Here is a 15980-nt window from a genome sequence, read left to right as displayed (position 1 = left end):
ATATATATATAGAAGGTGAGTTCTGAATCCGCAATCTTATCTCTCGTAAATTTCTTACAAGAGAATAAAAAAGAAAAAAGAAAAACACCATTGGAGATAGAACCCACTAATCTCCATTTGGACTTTTTAGATTACTTTGTGTAATAAGCAGCAGTAAAGCATTGAGAAGATCCACCATGGATAGTGGCAGAGAGCATTGTAGTATTGTTCTTGTTCTAACGACTCGTTCTTGGGGTGGTAAAATCCTTCTCAATTTTGTTCATTCAATCACAAATAACTCTCCAACAACTCAAAAAAATAAATAAAAAAATAAAAAATAAAGAAATAAAACTCTCCCAACAACTCAGCAAGTAGTTGTATAACCGCTTAGTTTTTTTATTTATTTATTTTCTTCTAAACTGGTTTGAGAAAATAATAAATCAATTTATTTATTAAAAATGTCCCTCACACCCAATGACCCAATTGATAGAAAACTTTGTCCTTCTAAATATTGGGCTTATGGAAAGCAGGTACGGCCCATAATGTGGCGGGGGGTAGAAGAATGAACGAGGAGATGACAGCAAGAAGGGATGGACGGAGGTGATTGAAGAATATACGACAACAAGTGGGACGCGTTTGCCTCGCTGGAATTTCCTTTCTTTGTTTCTTCTCTGTCGGGTTCGCTTCTCTCTCCGTGCTTTTTTCTTTTTCCTTCTCCGGAGATATATATATATATATATATATATATATATATATATATATATATATTGGAGTGTAAATTCAAAAATTAAAACACAACCTTTTTCCAAAACTTTTAGCGATTTATTGAAGATAGGAGTAGGAGCGATCTAATATCTCTGTGCTGAGCGCGCGGGAAGATAGTGAGAGATGTCGTACGCTTACCTCTTCAAGTACATCATCATCGGCGATACCGGTATTTAGTTATCCAATCTCGAAATTTGTGGATTTAGATCTTAATTTTGTATGATTCTTTTCAGTATCAATCGAACAATCGAACTATTCTTTTGTGATCTTCTTTGGTTAATTTTTGTTCGATCCAATTGGTTTTTTGGTTGTTTTGCAGGGGTTGGCAAGTCATGCCTTCTGCTACAGTTCACGGACAAGAGGTTCCAGCCGGTGCACGACCTTACCATTGGTGTCGAGTTTGGGGCCAGGATGATCACCATTGACAACAAGCCAATTAAGCTTCAAATCTGGGACACGGTTTGCTTCTCTCTATTTCTTACATTCCTGCTTTGCAAATATTCAACTAGTACGTAAGCCCCCTTAGATTCTATTCATAATTGCTTGAGATATAAAAACTGCGTCTGAATGTTTCTAGAATACTTAGAATTTACATCCTAGTGTAAGTTATTGGAAGCGGTTCAAAAGAAAATGTCTAGCTTAGCGCAAGATATCGGTTGATTAACCATTTAAATCGTATCATTAATCCATTGTCAAGATTTGGCTTGATGGCTGTCATGAAAGATATTGCTTATTTCTCAAACATATGTAGAAGTTGTAACGATTGTCTAAATTTCTGTGAGTTTGTTAGGGCATTCAATTTTGGATTTTCAGTTACCAAAATTTTAGATCCTGAAAGTTTGTTTGGAAATATTCCAGGCAGGTCAAGAATCGTTCAGATCTATTACAAGGTCCTATTACAGAGGGGCTGCTGGTGCATTGCTTGTCTATGATATAACCAGGTATTTTGTTTTCATTTAAATTTGAGAATTCACCGACTTTGTACCCAAAAAAGGATAATTGTTCAACTTTGTGCGATAGAGTCTGCATTTCACTAATTTCCCAGGGAATGTAAAATGTCTTGTTGTTAACTTTATTATCATGCAGAACAAATTATTGTATTGTGCTCTTATGACATTCATAATTTTCAAACAAGCAAATCATCAGAACTTTTACATTGCCTGTCAGAACTCTGTACAAATTAAGCCTGTATTGGCAAAGAAAGTAGGATGATAATTCCGCAATCTAATGGGGCGAGGTACTAAAAGGTTCTTGCTTGGTTTAACTAAATGCAAGTCTCATACAGATTTTAGTTTCTGACTTTGCATGTAGAAGCGCACATAAACGAGCTTTGAGTTTAGTTGCATACATTTTTGGGATTTTTTTTATTTATTTTTTATTTATTTTTTAAAATATTCTATGGTTCTCTTGTACCATTTTGTGCCATGTAGTTGAGATAAGGAACTAGGATAATTATGGTGATTGTTTACTCTCAGGAGGGAGACTTTTAATCACTTGGCTAGCTGGCTGGAAGATGCAAGGCAACATGCAAACGCAAACATGACTATAATGCTTATTGGTAATAAGTGTGATTTGGCTCACAGAAGGGCTGTGAGCACGGAGGAAGGGGAGCAGTTTGCAAAGGAGCATGGGTTGATTTTCATGGAAGCTTCCGCTAAAACTGCTCAGAATGTTGAGGAGGTGAGTACACATAATGCGTACTTACATGTTGGAATATTGTCTTTTAACATAAAAACTCAACAATATTTGAGAATTGAGTCCGGTTTCTTGCCTATACCTTTCTCAGTTTTTTTAGTAAATAATATTTGTGCAGGCATTTATAAAAACAGCTGCTACCATTTACAAGAAGATTCAGGATGGAGTTTTTGATGTATCAAATGAGGTTAGTTTTCGTTCTCTCTTCCTCCCCCTTCCCCCTCTCCTTTGGCTTCTTTTCCAAATCTAGGCGTTGTCTACTGCTCTGCTTTACATCTTATATTTATCTTTCAGAAAGTTTAGTAAATTGTCTAGGTGGATATTTGGTTTTCAATATGTAGCAGTGAATGGTTCCTTTGGATGACGAGGGCATGTTTGTAGAATCTCACTCTGTGTTGGTGCATTTTAAGATGTTTGTTGTAGAAATGTGGATGTTGAAGTGTTGATGTAATCATTCCTATTTGAGACATCATGTTGTTTGTGAGATGATATTGTGTCTGTGATTTGCTGATTGGCATGGAAATTAATTTTAACTTTTTGGGTAAATTATTGGACATGATACATATGACATGGAACTATGTTTGCTTTTTATTGCAATGTTGAAGAGGTGTAGATAGTGTTGTTTGCTGATGCTCTAGTCTTGGTCTCGTTTGCAGTCCTATGGAATAAAAGTCGGATATGGTGGAATCCCAGGACCATCAGGTGGTAGAGATGGCTCTTCTTCTCAAGCTGGAGGCTGTTGCAGTTGAAGTTTGAGATCTCACTCGCTAAATTGAAAACAATCTGTCTACTTTTCTCCTGCTGTCTCACTCATGCTTTCCTTTTTACCTTTTTTTTTTTTTTTTTTTTTTCTTTTCCTATTTTTATGGGTCTGATACTAGACTTCTTTCCTTCTTTCCAGACTTGTTATATAATACGCCCATGTTCATTATTCAAAATATGAGATGTTTGTATAATCCTTTATGATGTCTTGTGCATTTGATTGTAAATCCAACAGTTGTTTAATTCGTCAATAGTTGTGTTGAAGAGGATTGCAAATTGTGAAAATGCAAGTAGTGAGCACTCTTCTTCATTTCTGAGGATCTATCATCTATCTATATATTATTGTATGTTGTTTGCTTTTACGCCTACTCTTATTTAGCAGCCAGTGTTTTTTGTTTGATGGCCTTGTCGTATCGTAATCGATTGATTTTGGAAAATGTCTTCCGTAATATTTGATATCATGTTTCGTCTTTGGAAGACAAAATGGGTAACACGCGTCAGCATATAATTGGAGTTATATTAACCAACTAATTTTTTTTTTTAACACCCGCTGACACGTATTGAAGGAGTTAAAGAATTGTAGAATGAGCATTTTTCTAACGAAATTCAGCTCGTGTCGTCTGAAAACAGTCCTTTGGCTAAAAAATTAGCATGTCCTTCTCCTCGAGTTACAGAAGCAGAAGATGGTGAGAAAATGGGAAGAGAAGTGAATCAAGTGATGGATGAATGATGAATTTCACTACGCTATATTTTTAATCCATTATTAAAGCAGTAAATGGATAAAAAAATAAAAAATAAAAAAATAAAAATGTTACTTAGTGCTCTACTTCACTCGCTATCGCCTGCAAAAGAAGTCTGTACAGTAGCTCGGAGTTTAAAAATAATTTGTTTCATGGACTCATCGTCGAGTCTCTGGTCATCGGGAGTAGACGAAAATGACGATCAACAGACGGTGTTTTGGGATTCTCTATCGATATAGATCATCTTAGATGCCCCAGAAAAGAAAAGGAAGAAGAAGAAGAAGAAGAAGAAGAAGAAGAAGAAAAGAAGAACCAATCTTAATCAGCGGATCATGGCTTTCCCCGGAAACCCAAATCTGCAAAACCAAAATCAACAGCAGCAAGGAGCACTAATTGATGTGCCAAAGCTGTTCAAACCTTCACCCAATCCTCCTCCTCTTGGCAATCTGAATTCCTCCCCCTCCTTCCCTACTCCCAGTACTATTCCTTCTTTATCTCCTCCCTTTCCCATGCCTTCATCTTCTTATCCTCCCCCCACAGGCCCTTCTTATTCATTCCACCCCACCTTCCTCCCCCATCCACCATCCCCACTTGACCATTACCAGCCTCAGCACCCGCACCAGCACCAGCTTCTTCCCGCCAGTGCACGTTTGATGGCACTCTTGACCACCCAGAACCCCCCCTCCCCACAGCCCCATATGCTCTTCTCTTCACCATCTTCATTGCCATCATCATCTTCCACTTCCACTTCCGCCACTTCAACCACCCCCTCCGCGCCTCCTCCCACCAGGCTGCTCAGTACCAAGCTCCCCAAGGGACGCCATTTGATCGGCCACCGCGTTCTTTACGACATCGATGTTCGCTTGCAAGGTGAGGCGCAGCCCCAGCTTGAGGTCACTCCCATCACCAAGTACGCCTCCGATCCCGACCTCGTTCTTGGCCGTCAGATTGCCGTTAATAGATCTTACATATGCTATGGCCTCAAGATGGGTAATATCCGCGTTCTTAACATTAACACTGCCTTAAGATCTTTGCTTCGTGGCCACACCCAGGTTCGTTGTCTTCCACTACCACCTCTATAGTTGTGCTTCTTATCATATAGACTGGACTAATTTTGTCCCACTTTTTGTTAGTTTGAATAATTAGTGCTATGTCAAAAAAAATAAAAAAAATAAAAATTAGTGCTATGTCAATTCTCATCATTTGCTTTAATGATATTGAAATTCAGAATCGTTTGGTTCATGGTATCAGAACTGCCGAGCGTTGGTAACAGACAGGACTTCTGAGTCTGCATTTTAGTAGAAATGTTCCTCTCTTTTCTTTTTTTAAAGCAAACCCGGTTTTCACATCTCAAGTAAAGGAATTAAGTGGCATTTCCTGTGAGATGCTCTGATAATCTGATCATTTCCTTTGGCGACTCGCCTTATATTATGAACTGCTTTTCCATGAATATTCAATGACCAACTGCTGTATAAGTATCATATACTGTGTATCTGGTTCTTCGAAACATATTAAAGATCATTCGTTGACGTGTTATGTATATATTATTGATGCACAATGAATATTCATTCATTTTTTAGAACTCTCTCTCTCTCTCTCTCTCTCTCTCTCTCTCTCTCTCTCTCTCTCTCTCTCTCTCTCTCTCTCTCTCTCTCGTTTATTATATTTGTACATCTTATGCAGAGAGTAACCGATATGGCTTTCTTCGCTGAGGATGTTCACCTTTTGGCTAGGTAGATCTTTGTCCAAAATTTTCAGTTGTCTTTTTTTCATTAGTTTTTTACTGGAAAGTTCTAATTTCCTTTTTCTGCAGTGCTAGTGTTGATGGACGGGTTTTCATATGGAAGATCAATGAGGGTCCAGATGAGGAAGACAAACCTCAAATTACAGGCAAAATTGGTCTTGCCATTCAGATAGAAGGAATGGGGGAATCAATCCAACCACGAGTGTGTTGGCATCCTCACAAGCAAGTAATAAGGAATTTGTAATTTGTGTTATCAAATAAGTTATCCTCTAATTTGTTTTTCATTTTAGTACATTGTGCATTTTTGGCTTATTTTCCTTGGTTGTTAGTTGTGTGTATCTTTGTAGTTGAACAACAAGGATTTCTTTACAGGAAATTTTGATGGTTGCAATTGGAAACCGTATCCTTAGAATTGACACCACAAAAGTTGGAAAGGGCGAAGTATTTTTGGCAGAGGAACCTCTTAAATGCCACATTGATAATCTAATTGATGGGGTCCAATTGGTTGGTAAACATGATCGTGATGTTACTGAATTGTCAATGTGCCAATGGATGACCAGCCGTTTAGCTTCAGCATCGATGGATGGCATGGTCTGTATTCTCTTCCGGTTGGCTTTGTCGTCTTCCAGTTTTATCTTTCTTATGCTGGTGCCTTCCATAAAGAAATATACACCACTGTGCATTGAATGTTTAGGTCAAACAGTATGGTTGTCATAACATTGTATGGCAAATATGTTGATACAATGATATTTTCGGCACCCTTTATGTGATTTTCAGAGGGGTATTCCCTCACGTGACATTGAATGGTGCACCTCCATTACTTATTCAGAAAAAAAGAAAAAAAAAAGAGAGAGAGAGAAAGAAAGAAAGAAAGAAAGAAAGGTGGTAATGGGACGGCAAAGAAGTGGGAAATACGAATTGAGCACTTGGCCCACTCTTGGTGGTCTTTTCAGCATGTGACAACCTATTAAAATAATAAACAGGCATTTTCCGGTGGTTGTGGAATTTTTGTGCTACTGTATACCACTTCATGGAGCCAAAAAGTCTGATGTGATTCATGAGTCAATTAGTTTGGTATTGGGAATTGTTAGTGTATGTGGCCTTGGAATTTCATTTGTTTATTGTTTACTTGTCAACCACTCTTCTGCAACAGGTGAAGATTTGGGAAGACCGTAAGGCATTACCGCTTGCAGTATTGAAACCACATGATGGCCATCCTGTTAATTCTGTGACATTCTTGACTGCCCCTCACCATCCCAATCACATTGTTCTTATCACTGCGGTATATGCTCCTATTCTTTCTTATGTAAAACATGGTGAACTTTCATGCCAGACTTCAGGGGTGTTTTTAGAATAGTTTGTTATGTGGCTTCTTTGGTATTCACTTCTGGTTAGTCTGGTGATGGAGATCAATTTAGCAGTTCACAAATAATCATCTGTATATCTGTTGTTTCCTTCTTTTTCTTTAGGGGCCACTTAATCGGGAAATGAAAATATGGGCCTCTGCAAGGGAGGAAGGTTGGCTGTTGCCGAGTGATGCTGAATCATGGCAGTGTACTCAGACTTTAGATATAAAGAGTTCTTCTGAACCCAAGATCGAGGATGCATTCTTTAATCAAGTTGTAGCCTTGCCCCGTGCAGGCCTATTTCTACTTGCAAATGCCAAGAAGAATGCTATATATGCCATACACCTAGACTATGGACCTAATCCAGCAGCTACTCGCATGGATTACATTGCTGAGTTTACAGTCACAATGCCTATTTTGAGTTTGACTGGAACTAGTGACAATTTACCAGATGGAGAACATATTGTACAGGTCTATTGTGTCCAAACACAAGCCATTCAGCAATATGCGCTGGACCTATCTCAGTGCCTGCCACCACCCCTGGACAACATGGAGTCAGAGAAATCAGACTCCAATATTTCTCGTGCTTTTGATGCTTCTGATAGTTCTGCTACTTGTGAACCACCTCAGGGAAGTAAACCCACTGAGATGCCTGTAGTTAATGCACCTCCTATACCATCTATTCTTTCGAGCAGCTCTGAAATTGCCACCGTAGTCAACTGTCATGTGGCTTCTTCTGAGGCTACTACCTTGCAGGAAGCTACAATCTCTCGTGTGGAAACAATGCCAGGTGATTTGCCTTCTCACAGTGGCGCTGAAAATTTTCACACGGCATTGCCTCCACTTCCTTTGAGTCGAAGATTAACTCGCAAATTATCTAGTCTTAGAAGTCCATTAAATAGCTATGAGACTAATACACCTCTCACTGACCATGGTAGTGACCAGCCGGCTCTTGAATATTCGTCTGACCGGAGAATGGACTCTGCAAAAGATAACAAGACTGACGTGCCTCCATCGGGTGACAATTTGTGGAAGGGTGACAAAAATGCTGCACAAAGTGATATTTCTATGGTTCCCAATCCTCCTATAATATTTAAACAGCCAACGCATCTGGTAACTCCATCAGAGTTATTGTCTAGAGTTTGTTCATCATCTGAGAATTCACAAATTAGTCAGGGTGGGAATGTGGTAGAGACGAAGGTTCAAGATGTGGTTGTCAACAATGATGCAGAAAACATTGAAGTAGAGGTTAAAGTTATTGGTGAGAAGGGAACCAGTCTAAATAATGAGGGTGACCGTCAGAGAGATTCCCATATAATGGTTGCGGAGAAAAAGGAAAAATCCTTCTATTCCCAGGCCTCAGATCTTAACATTCAGATGGCCAGAGATTGTTGTGTGGGAACTTATAATGTGGAGAGACTATGTCAAACTAATGATGTTAGTGTTACTAGGGCACCAAACCAACCTCCTGACACTTGTGTGGAAGAAGTTCAAGATATGATGAATGATATGCCTCCAAAGGTTGGTGAATCAGAAACTCTCATGCCAGTTTTGCAGTCTCCTGCCCCAGCTCCGAAGGGAAAAAGACACAAGGGGAAAAATTCTCAAGTGTCTGGTCCATCTTCCCCTTCCCCAAGTCCTTTTAACTCCATAGATTCATCAAATGAACCATGTAGCAATTCAGGTGCCCCATATATGGAAACTGCTTTGCCCCAGTTGTCGGCTATGCAGGAGATACTTGAACAGGTGAGTGCTTTAAATTTCTACGCATATGTTATTATTAGGTAGATATGTTCTTATGAGGGTAACAATATGGAGACTGACATCATGTAACACCCTAGTTCCGCATTGAAAATATGAGTAGCCCATATAGAGTGGGTGATTTATAAAGACACGTATAGGTGCTAAGTCCCACATTGGTTCCTTACTAGGTGAGACTGAGCTTTATAAGATTCAAATTGACTAGTCATTTTGGAGTGATGTTGCAAATATGGCTAGTGCTTTCTCTGAGTCATTATAAATGGTATCAGAGCAACTTAGTAACACAATGTGGTACTGGAGCACTGCATAACGTGGCCCTAACGAGGATATTAGAGAATTAAGAGGGGAAAATTGTAACACTCCAATCCCACATTGGAAATATAAGTAGCCCACATAGAATTGATGATTTATAAAAATACTTATTCTTGCTAAGTCCCACATGGATTCCTTAGTAGGTGACTGGGCTTTATAAGTGATTTTAGAAAAATTTCAATTTGACTAGTCTTTTTAGAGTGATAGCACAAATGTGGCTGGTGTTTTCCTTGGTCATTACACATCAATTCATAGATATGCTTTGGTCTTGTCTTTTTAATCTTGTTCTTTTAGGTGACCATTATTTATTTGTGTGTATTAAAAATATTGGCAACAAAAATTGGCTCAGTAGCTTTGCTATAAAATCAGTTGAGCCAATTTTGGCATTTAACCTGTTAACTAGTTTCACCCCTGAATTTGTCTTTAGGCAGAATTTTTCGTTTGTAAGTACCATAACTTTTTGGAGTTTTCCTAGTTCCTTGATAACAAATACTAGAGTTTTTCTTATGTTTTTTTATATTGAAGCCTGAAAACAAATGACCTGTCATGCAAATTGCAGACAGCTCCTTAACTTCCCCCTGTTGATGTTTTGATATCTCTTTTATTTACCTCCTAATATCAATTTTGATATTGTACCGCATATGGCCTGTCATATGTGCACTTTGAGCGCTTCCTTTTGTGTACCAAATATTTTTAGTTAACAATGTCACAATTTATTGCACACGAACTGGATACTTCTAAGATTTATGATATTAAATTACACATAATGTAACATCTTAATTTTTACAGAAAACATATAAATACAAATCTCCTGTGTGTCTTTTTTCTGCTTTCTAAGCATTCGTATTGTATTAGTATTTTGTACTCATTCCTAACGTAGTATATGCATTTGGACTAATGAATTAATCATATTTATAGTTAATGAGCACGCAAAAAGAAATTCAGAAGCAGATGAATGTGATCGTTTCTGCCTCAGTTACCAAAGAAGGTAAAAGACTAGAGGGATCCTTGGGCCGAAGCATGGAGAAAGTTGTCAAGGCTAACACTGATGCTTTGTGGGCTCATTTCCTAGAGGAAAATGCAAAGCAGGAGAAGTTAGAACAAGACCATATGCAGCAGATAACAAACTTGATCACAAATTATATGAACAAGGACTTGCCAGCCATGCTCGAGAAAAATTTAAAGAAGGAAATAGCTTTGGTTGGACCAGCTGTAGCTCGTGCAATTACTCCGGTTGTGGAGAAAACCACATCATCAGCTATTATGGAGTCATTCCAGGTTCTAATTTTAAAGTTTGTCAAAGTTTGAGGGTGTGTTGGAGTGTCTTCTTGGCATTTGAATGTTCAATTCTCTTCTGTTCTCTTTTTTTTTTTTTTTTTTTTTGGAGGAATCCAACTTTTTGAATGGAATCACTGCCGGAAATGTGGTAACCCTCACAAATAATAAATATGGTAGAAAAGATGCTTAGTCATGACAGCAGGTAATTGATAATAATTATTCTTATGAATCATAATATTATTAAAGTCCCTGGTGGAGCATGATTTATAAATCTCGCTTTGATGGCATTCACTAAAGAGGTTTAGTTTATAAGATGGATTTTGCTCCTTCAAAGGATTGATGCAACACATTATAGTTTTTAATCACCATAGGCTGCTGTAACCGACTTGATTTTTCTGCAAAATAGATGTGTCTGAGTATGATTTATATTGTGTACCATGCAGAAAGGAGTGGGAGAAAAGGCAGTCAACCAACTAGAGAAAGTGGTTACTTCAAAACTCGAAGGCGCAGTGACTAGGCAAATTCATTCACAGTTTCAAACTTCTGGGAAGCAAGCTCTTCAGGTAATTGCAAGCAAACATAGATCAGTAGTATCCATTTTTAATTGCAATGTCGTTAAAAAGCGCAAAGGCGCAACCTATGTACACAGGAAATATAGAAAAGCCAGTAGTATCCATTACAGCTATCATGTGAGCCTTTCTTGTCCTGATCCTTCTTATATACCTCACTCTTAGATTATCATGCTTATGCTTATGATTTGATTATGTCTTTTTTCAATTATCCAAGGGCATGGATATTCATGCGTAGGAAAAAGTAGAAACACTGAGCAGGATTCAGGTGATGATCAAGTTTGAAATGGGTTCACCCATGTGTATGGTTCTGAAATGATGTAATTTTTTATATGCATGATAACATTTCATATATTTCATGGATTATTACTGAAAATAAAAATATAGCCCATCATTAATCAATTCAAAACTCTGGACAATTGTTGAAACATGTATATACATGCGCTTATATGCAGTGAGAATCAACTTATATCTAAACATATTTCCCTAGAAGAAATATAAGGATCTAATCAACACTTAAGGAGTGCATATCTTTGATTGATCGTTGCCTCTGTCTCCATTAAATCAAGCCTCCAAATTCACCCTTTATTAGCTCATTCACACAAAGCCTAGATGAGTTAACTGGGATTTTGTATGTATCACACTATTCATATGTGTCTCCACTAATTTTGAAATGATTAATTTAGGAGGGTCTATCAAAATCTTTCTTTTCCCTATTGGTTATGTATTTTGGCTTGACTGGAAAAAAAAATATTTTGCTTCTTCTTTAGCTTGGTGTTTTCTTGGCTTACTGACATGAATGGTCATATGACCATCTTTTGTGTGTGCATAGACTTTGGTAGCGTTCTTGGTTCTGACGATAATTAGTGGTATACGCACTGCAGGATGCATTAAGGTCTAGTTTGGAAGCTTCAACTGTTCCTGCATTTGAGATGTCATGCAAAGCTATGTTTGAGCAAGTTGATGTCACATTCCAGAAAGGGCTGAGCGAACATACAACTGCTGTTCAGCAGCATTTTGAATCTACACATTCTTCACTGGCCATTGCTTTAAGGGTATGTGTAGCTTCACATGATACTAGGAAGCAGATTTTATTTCTTCTGTAATATTTCTTTTTGTAATCGCCAATGACAATGCCACATTGATGTCAGAAACATTTTTACTTCTTACTCTTGCAAGTTATGTTGGACTAATTATTTCTCACTGTGGTATATTTATTGGACGTGAAACAGCTATTTTGCATCTTAATTGATTTCTCAAAGGCACATAGTCTTCATCTTTCATGTGAATTATTTGTGAAAATCAAATATGTTGGTAAGTATTGTGTATGGTTTGGTAGAAACTAAAACTATATAACTTGTATAATGATGCTGTGCATATGAAAATGATTCTGCAAAGAATAGCCTCCTAACTTTAACAGGTCTCTTTCCCAATTGAAAGTGGAGTTATGCTAGCATGTGCAGCACTAAATCCACAAATCCAGGGGATTCATTTAACAGATAATCTTGGAATTGTTAAGAAACAAATAGAAACATAATCTTGCAATTGGCTATCTGAACAGTGCTCTCATCCATCCTTACTTATGCCCATCTATATTGAACCTTTTTCTTGTCATTGGTGGACTTCTGAAATAGTAAGTTTTTATGGTATATTATGAGTCAGCTGTGTAAAAAGAAAATGTGATGGACATCTCTTAGATAAACACAATCCAGATTTTATTGGAATTCTGTTGCAATGGTAAACAACTGATCTGGTTCATGTATATCTTATACTTGCTCTTGCATGTTGTGGTCATTTGAGTAGGCCATGTGTTAATCTCAACACTGCATATTATTTAACTGATGTAGCATCAGGTATCTCTATCGATATCTGAAACATTTTAGCGTCATTAATATATAACTCGCACCTGGAAACAGAAGTAGAATTGTGGGCACTTTGTAATATGAAGTTTTATGATTCAACTGTCACATCTTACTTGTAAAACTCTATACTGATCTTCTGATGCTATTTATAAATCCAAAGGACACAATTAATTCAGCATCAGCAATCACTCAAACCTTGAGCAGAGAATGGGCTGAGGGCCAACGTAAGCTGTTAGCAATTGCAGCTGCAAGTGCTAACTCAACAGCAGTAAATCCCTTGGTAACACAGTTGAGCAATGGACCATTGGTTGGTCTTCACGAGATGGTACATGCATATAAGCTTCCTTCTGAGTCTGTAACTGTATCCTTTTTCTTTTTCTTTTTTCTGGGTTTCTTGATGTTTAGAAGTCATGTCTGTGTAGGCTGAGGCACCATTGGATCCAACTAAAGAACTATCTAGATTGATAGCTGAACAAAAATTTGAGGAAGCATTCATTGGAGCCCTGCACAGAAGGGATGTCTCAATAGTTTCATGGCTATGTTCTCAGGTATTCTCTGCTCTCCACAGACCCCACATATTATCACTGTCATTTCGAGGTCATGTATTGCTATTAGAGGTGCTGCTTGTAGAGTAAAGCAATTTGTCATTGGAAAGATGCTTTTCTCAGGTCCCTTAGGACTCGTCTATCTTTTAGTTGATTGGTAGTGATATTTACATTATGGCACAGAATATTCCTCATCAAGGACCAGCTTTCATATGAAATTGTGTTCTGAGTGAGGAATCGATGAATGAGCACTGTACAGCCCAACTTTTATTTATCTATTTGGGTTCTACTATGTAGGCAATTTAATTCCGTTGGGTGGGGCGTGTTTGCCATTATACGAAGTTCAACCATGCCACCCTTGTTAGTTGTTGCCATGACTTGAAGTTACTGTTATCTCCATGTACCATTCCGTTCAATACGGCTTGCAATTAGGAAATTGATAGGAAGATATACTAAAATAGTGACATTCGACCACCCCCTCCCTCTCTTATAAAGAATGTTGTTGGCAGGGGAAAAATGTAAAAGAAAGAGAGAGAGAGAGAGAGAGAGAGAGCTGCTATGATGCACTTTTTAGAGTTGCCTAAACTTCATATATTAATTTGAGTTTATTTTTGGTGTTACTCTTCTATAGTTCCAGTGTGCTTGGGTGGCATACCTTTCCCACTCTTCTAATAAAGTCGTTACTTACAAAAAGATACAAAGAAAAGGATCAGCAATTTTGTTAAAATATCTTCTGAAAGCGGTCCTAGATGTCTACAATAATGCATAATACTGAAAGGTATGGATATTGACTTTCTTAAGTAAGCCTTAATTGAAGATCAATAGTTTGTATATGGTTACTTGGGCCTGAAAAGATTCCAATTTTACTTGTCTGTGGCACACGTCTGAATGCTCCAGGACCTGGGGTGGGTGAGGAACTTGCATGGTTCTGTTTGTGCGCTTTGATAATCCAACTGTAATTCCGGTATCTTAATTATGGTTGAAGGGTGGAGTTGTGTTATCTACACTTCGTTACTAATCACCCAGGGACAAGACAATTCTTTTCATTTTTTGCCTCTTCCACCAGGTTGATTTACCGAGGATTTTGTCAACGGTGCCACTTCCTCTGAGCCAAGGAGTTCTGCTGGCTCTTCTTCAGCAACTGGCTTATGATACTGGCAACGAAACACCCAGAAAGCTGGCATGGATGACGGATGTGGCTGTTGCCATAAACCCAGCAGATCCAACTATTGCCGTGCATGTGCATCCCATCTTTGAGCAGGTATATCAGATACTTGGCCATCAACGGAACCTACCAACTACCCCTGCTTCAGAAGCAAGCAGTATCCGCCTTCTTATGCATGTCATAAACTCTGTGTTAATGAGCTGTAAATGATTCTCTTGACTCGGTCACTATAATCATTGCATAATTGTAAGTGGAACGATGGGTTGTATAGAAATCTAGGAAGGTCCAGGAAAGAAAGTATATAATTTATGTAATGAGTTGGTAAATTAATGATCCGTGTGAAATAGATATTTTTATAAATACTTGCACCTCTTTTTCGCACTTTGAACTTTGAAGAATATGACATGAAGAACTGCATTTCTTCATTCCCCTTGTATCTTGTTACCTTTTGCTTTAACCTTATACCTCCATGAAATTCTATTTTAGCCCTTTCATTTTCAATAGAAAATGATGTCTCGTTGAGTGGATGTGGAGCCAGTACAAGAAATGACAAGGTGCAATGTAGAAAACGAGAAAGCCACATTGTTCTTTTGCAATTTTTTCATAGGCAAACTAAAAGAGAAAGCCAAACGCAGTTGCACTTCTACCAGCACTGATCAGTTTCCCACCTCCTCGAGGGACGGTAGAATCCTGCCGTGTACCCATATGGACGTGCAGAAGCAGTGCCGGCCCCAATCGACGAATCATAGCGAGCCCTGGCCACTGGATCAGATAGTGTTGCATAGGCTTTGTGAATCTCTATGAAATCCCGAGCATTGAGATTGGAGGAGGAACTGGCGGCGTCTGGGTGGTACTGCTTTGCTAAATTACGGTATGCCGCTTTGATCTCCGTTTGGGAGGCGGTTTCCTTTACTCGGAGTAATTGGTAAAATGTACTGGTGCCACTACCAGTGCTCAATGAGAAGGAGAATAATGACGATGATGGTTTCATTGTCCTCACTGAACCGTCCCCACTTTCGGTTGCAGTGGCGGCGGACGCTGAGATGGTCTTACGTTTGGTTCTGAAACAACGAATGGGGCCGGTGGAACACCGTCTTGGTAGTATTTCCTGCTGGTTGTTGTAACCTGCGTGAGATATTTTGGACCCAAGTGAGGGTTTTGGAGGGAGAAGGGTGGTATTGACTAACATTTCCTTCGTGATCGGTTCTTGGTACCTGGGAGGAGAAACTGGATAGTTTTGGTAGCTAGAAAGGAAACTGAGGACAGAATCTTGTTTGGGTAAAAGGGATAGTATTCAGTATGAATGGAGATCGAAGGTGGTGCCGAATGGGATGGAATATAAGCGAAAATGGAGAGAAGTAGAAAGGAAGAGTGATGCAGTGGGCGCCTACCTTTTGGGGAGAAAGAGAGAGAGAGAGAGAGAGAGAGAGAGAGAGTAATGCGGTGGGCGCCAACCT

At 38.6% G+C, this 15980-nt stretch overlaps 3 protein-coding genes across 4 annotated transcripts; 2 read left to right on the top strand and 1 right to left on the bottom strand.

Moving 5' to 3' along the window:
- The first annotated feature begins 542 nt into the window (after positions 1-542).
- On the top strand, positions 543-3525 carry LOC133868454 (ras-related protein RABB1c). Of its 2 annotated transcripts, XM_062305354.1 has the most exons (7): positions 543-657; positions 798-913; positions 1064-1203; positions 1603-1685; positions 2220-2424; positions 2558-2626; positions 3096-3525. In XM_062305354.1, exons 2-7 carry the CDS (start codon positions 868-870, stop codon positions 3186-3188), a joined length of 636 nt encoding a protein of 211 aa, XP_062161338.1. In that variant the 5' UTR covers positions 543-657; positions 798-867; the 3' UTR covers positions 3189-3525. The 2 variants fall into 2 exon arrangements, with proteins under 2 accessions (XP_062161338.1, XP_062161337.1); XM_062305353.1 differs by lacking the exon at positions 543-657 and having other exon boundaries at positions 733-913.
- Positions 3526-4029: 504 nt separating this feature from the next.
- LOC133868452 (enhancer of mRNA-decapping protein 4-like) lies at positions 4030-14904 on the top strand. The gene is made up of 12 exons (XM_062305351.1): positions 4030-4993; positions 5625-5674; positions 5755-5911; positions 6058-6276; positions 6839-6967; positions 7155-8777; positions 10023-10382; positions 10826-10945; positions 11836-12006; positions 12974-13138; positions 13236-13361; positions 14425-14904. Exons 1-12 carry the CDS (start codon positions 4274-4276, stop codon positions 14731-14733), a joined length of 4149 nt encoding a protein of 1382 aa, XP_062161335.1. The 5' UTR covers positions 4030-4273; the 3' UTR covers positions 14734-14904.
- Positions 14846-15881, bottom strand: LOC133868455 (uncharacterized). The gene has a single exon (XM_062305355.1). It carries the CDS (start codon positions 15710-15712, stop codon positions 15167-15169), a length of 546 nt encoding a protein of 181 aa, XP_062161339.1. The 5' UTR covers positions 15713-15881; the 3' UTR covers positions 14846-15166.
- Between the last annotated feature and the right edge of the window lie 99 nt (positions 15882-15980).

This window comes from Alnus glutinosa, chromosome 5 (assembly GCF_958979055.1).
Source record: "Alnus glutinosa chromosome 5, dhAlnGlut1.1, whole genome shotgun sequence".
NCBI lineage: Eukaryota > Viridiplantae > Streptophyta > Magnoliopsida > Fagales > Betulaceae > Alnus > Alnus glutinosa.
This window is presented reverse-complemented; position numbering and strand designations above follow the sequence as displayed.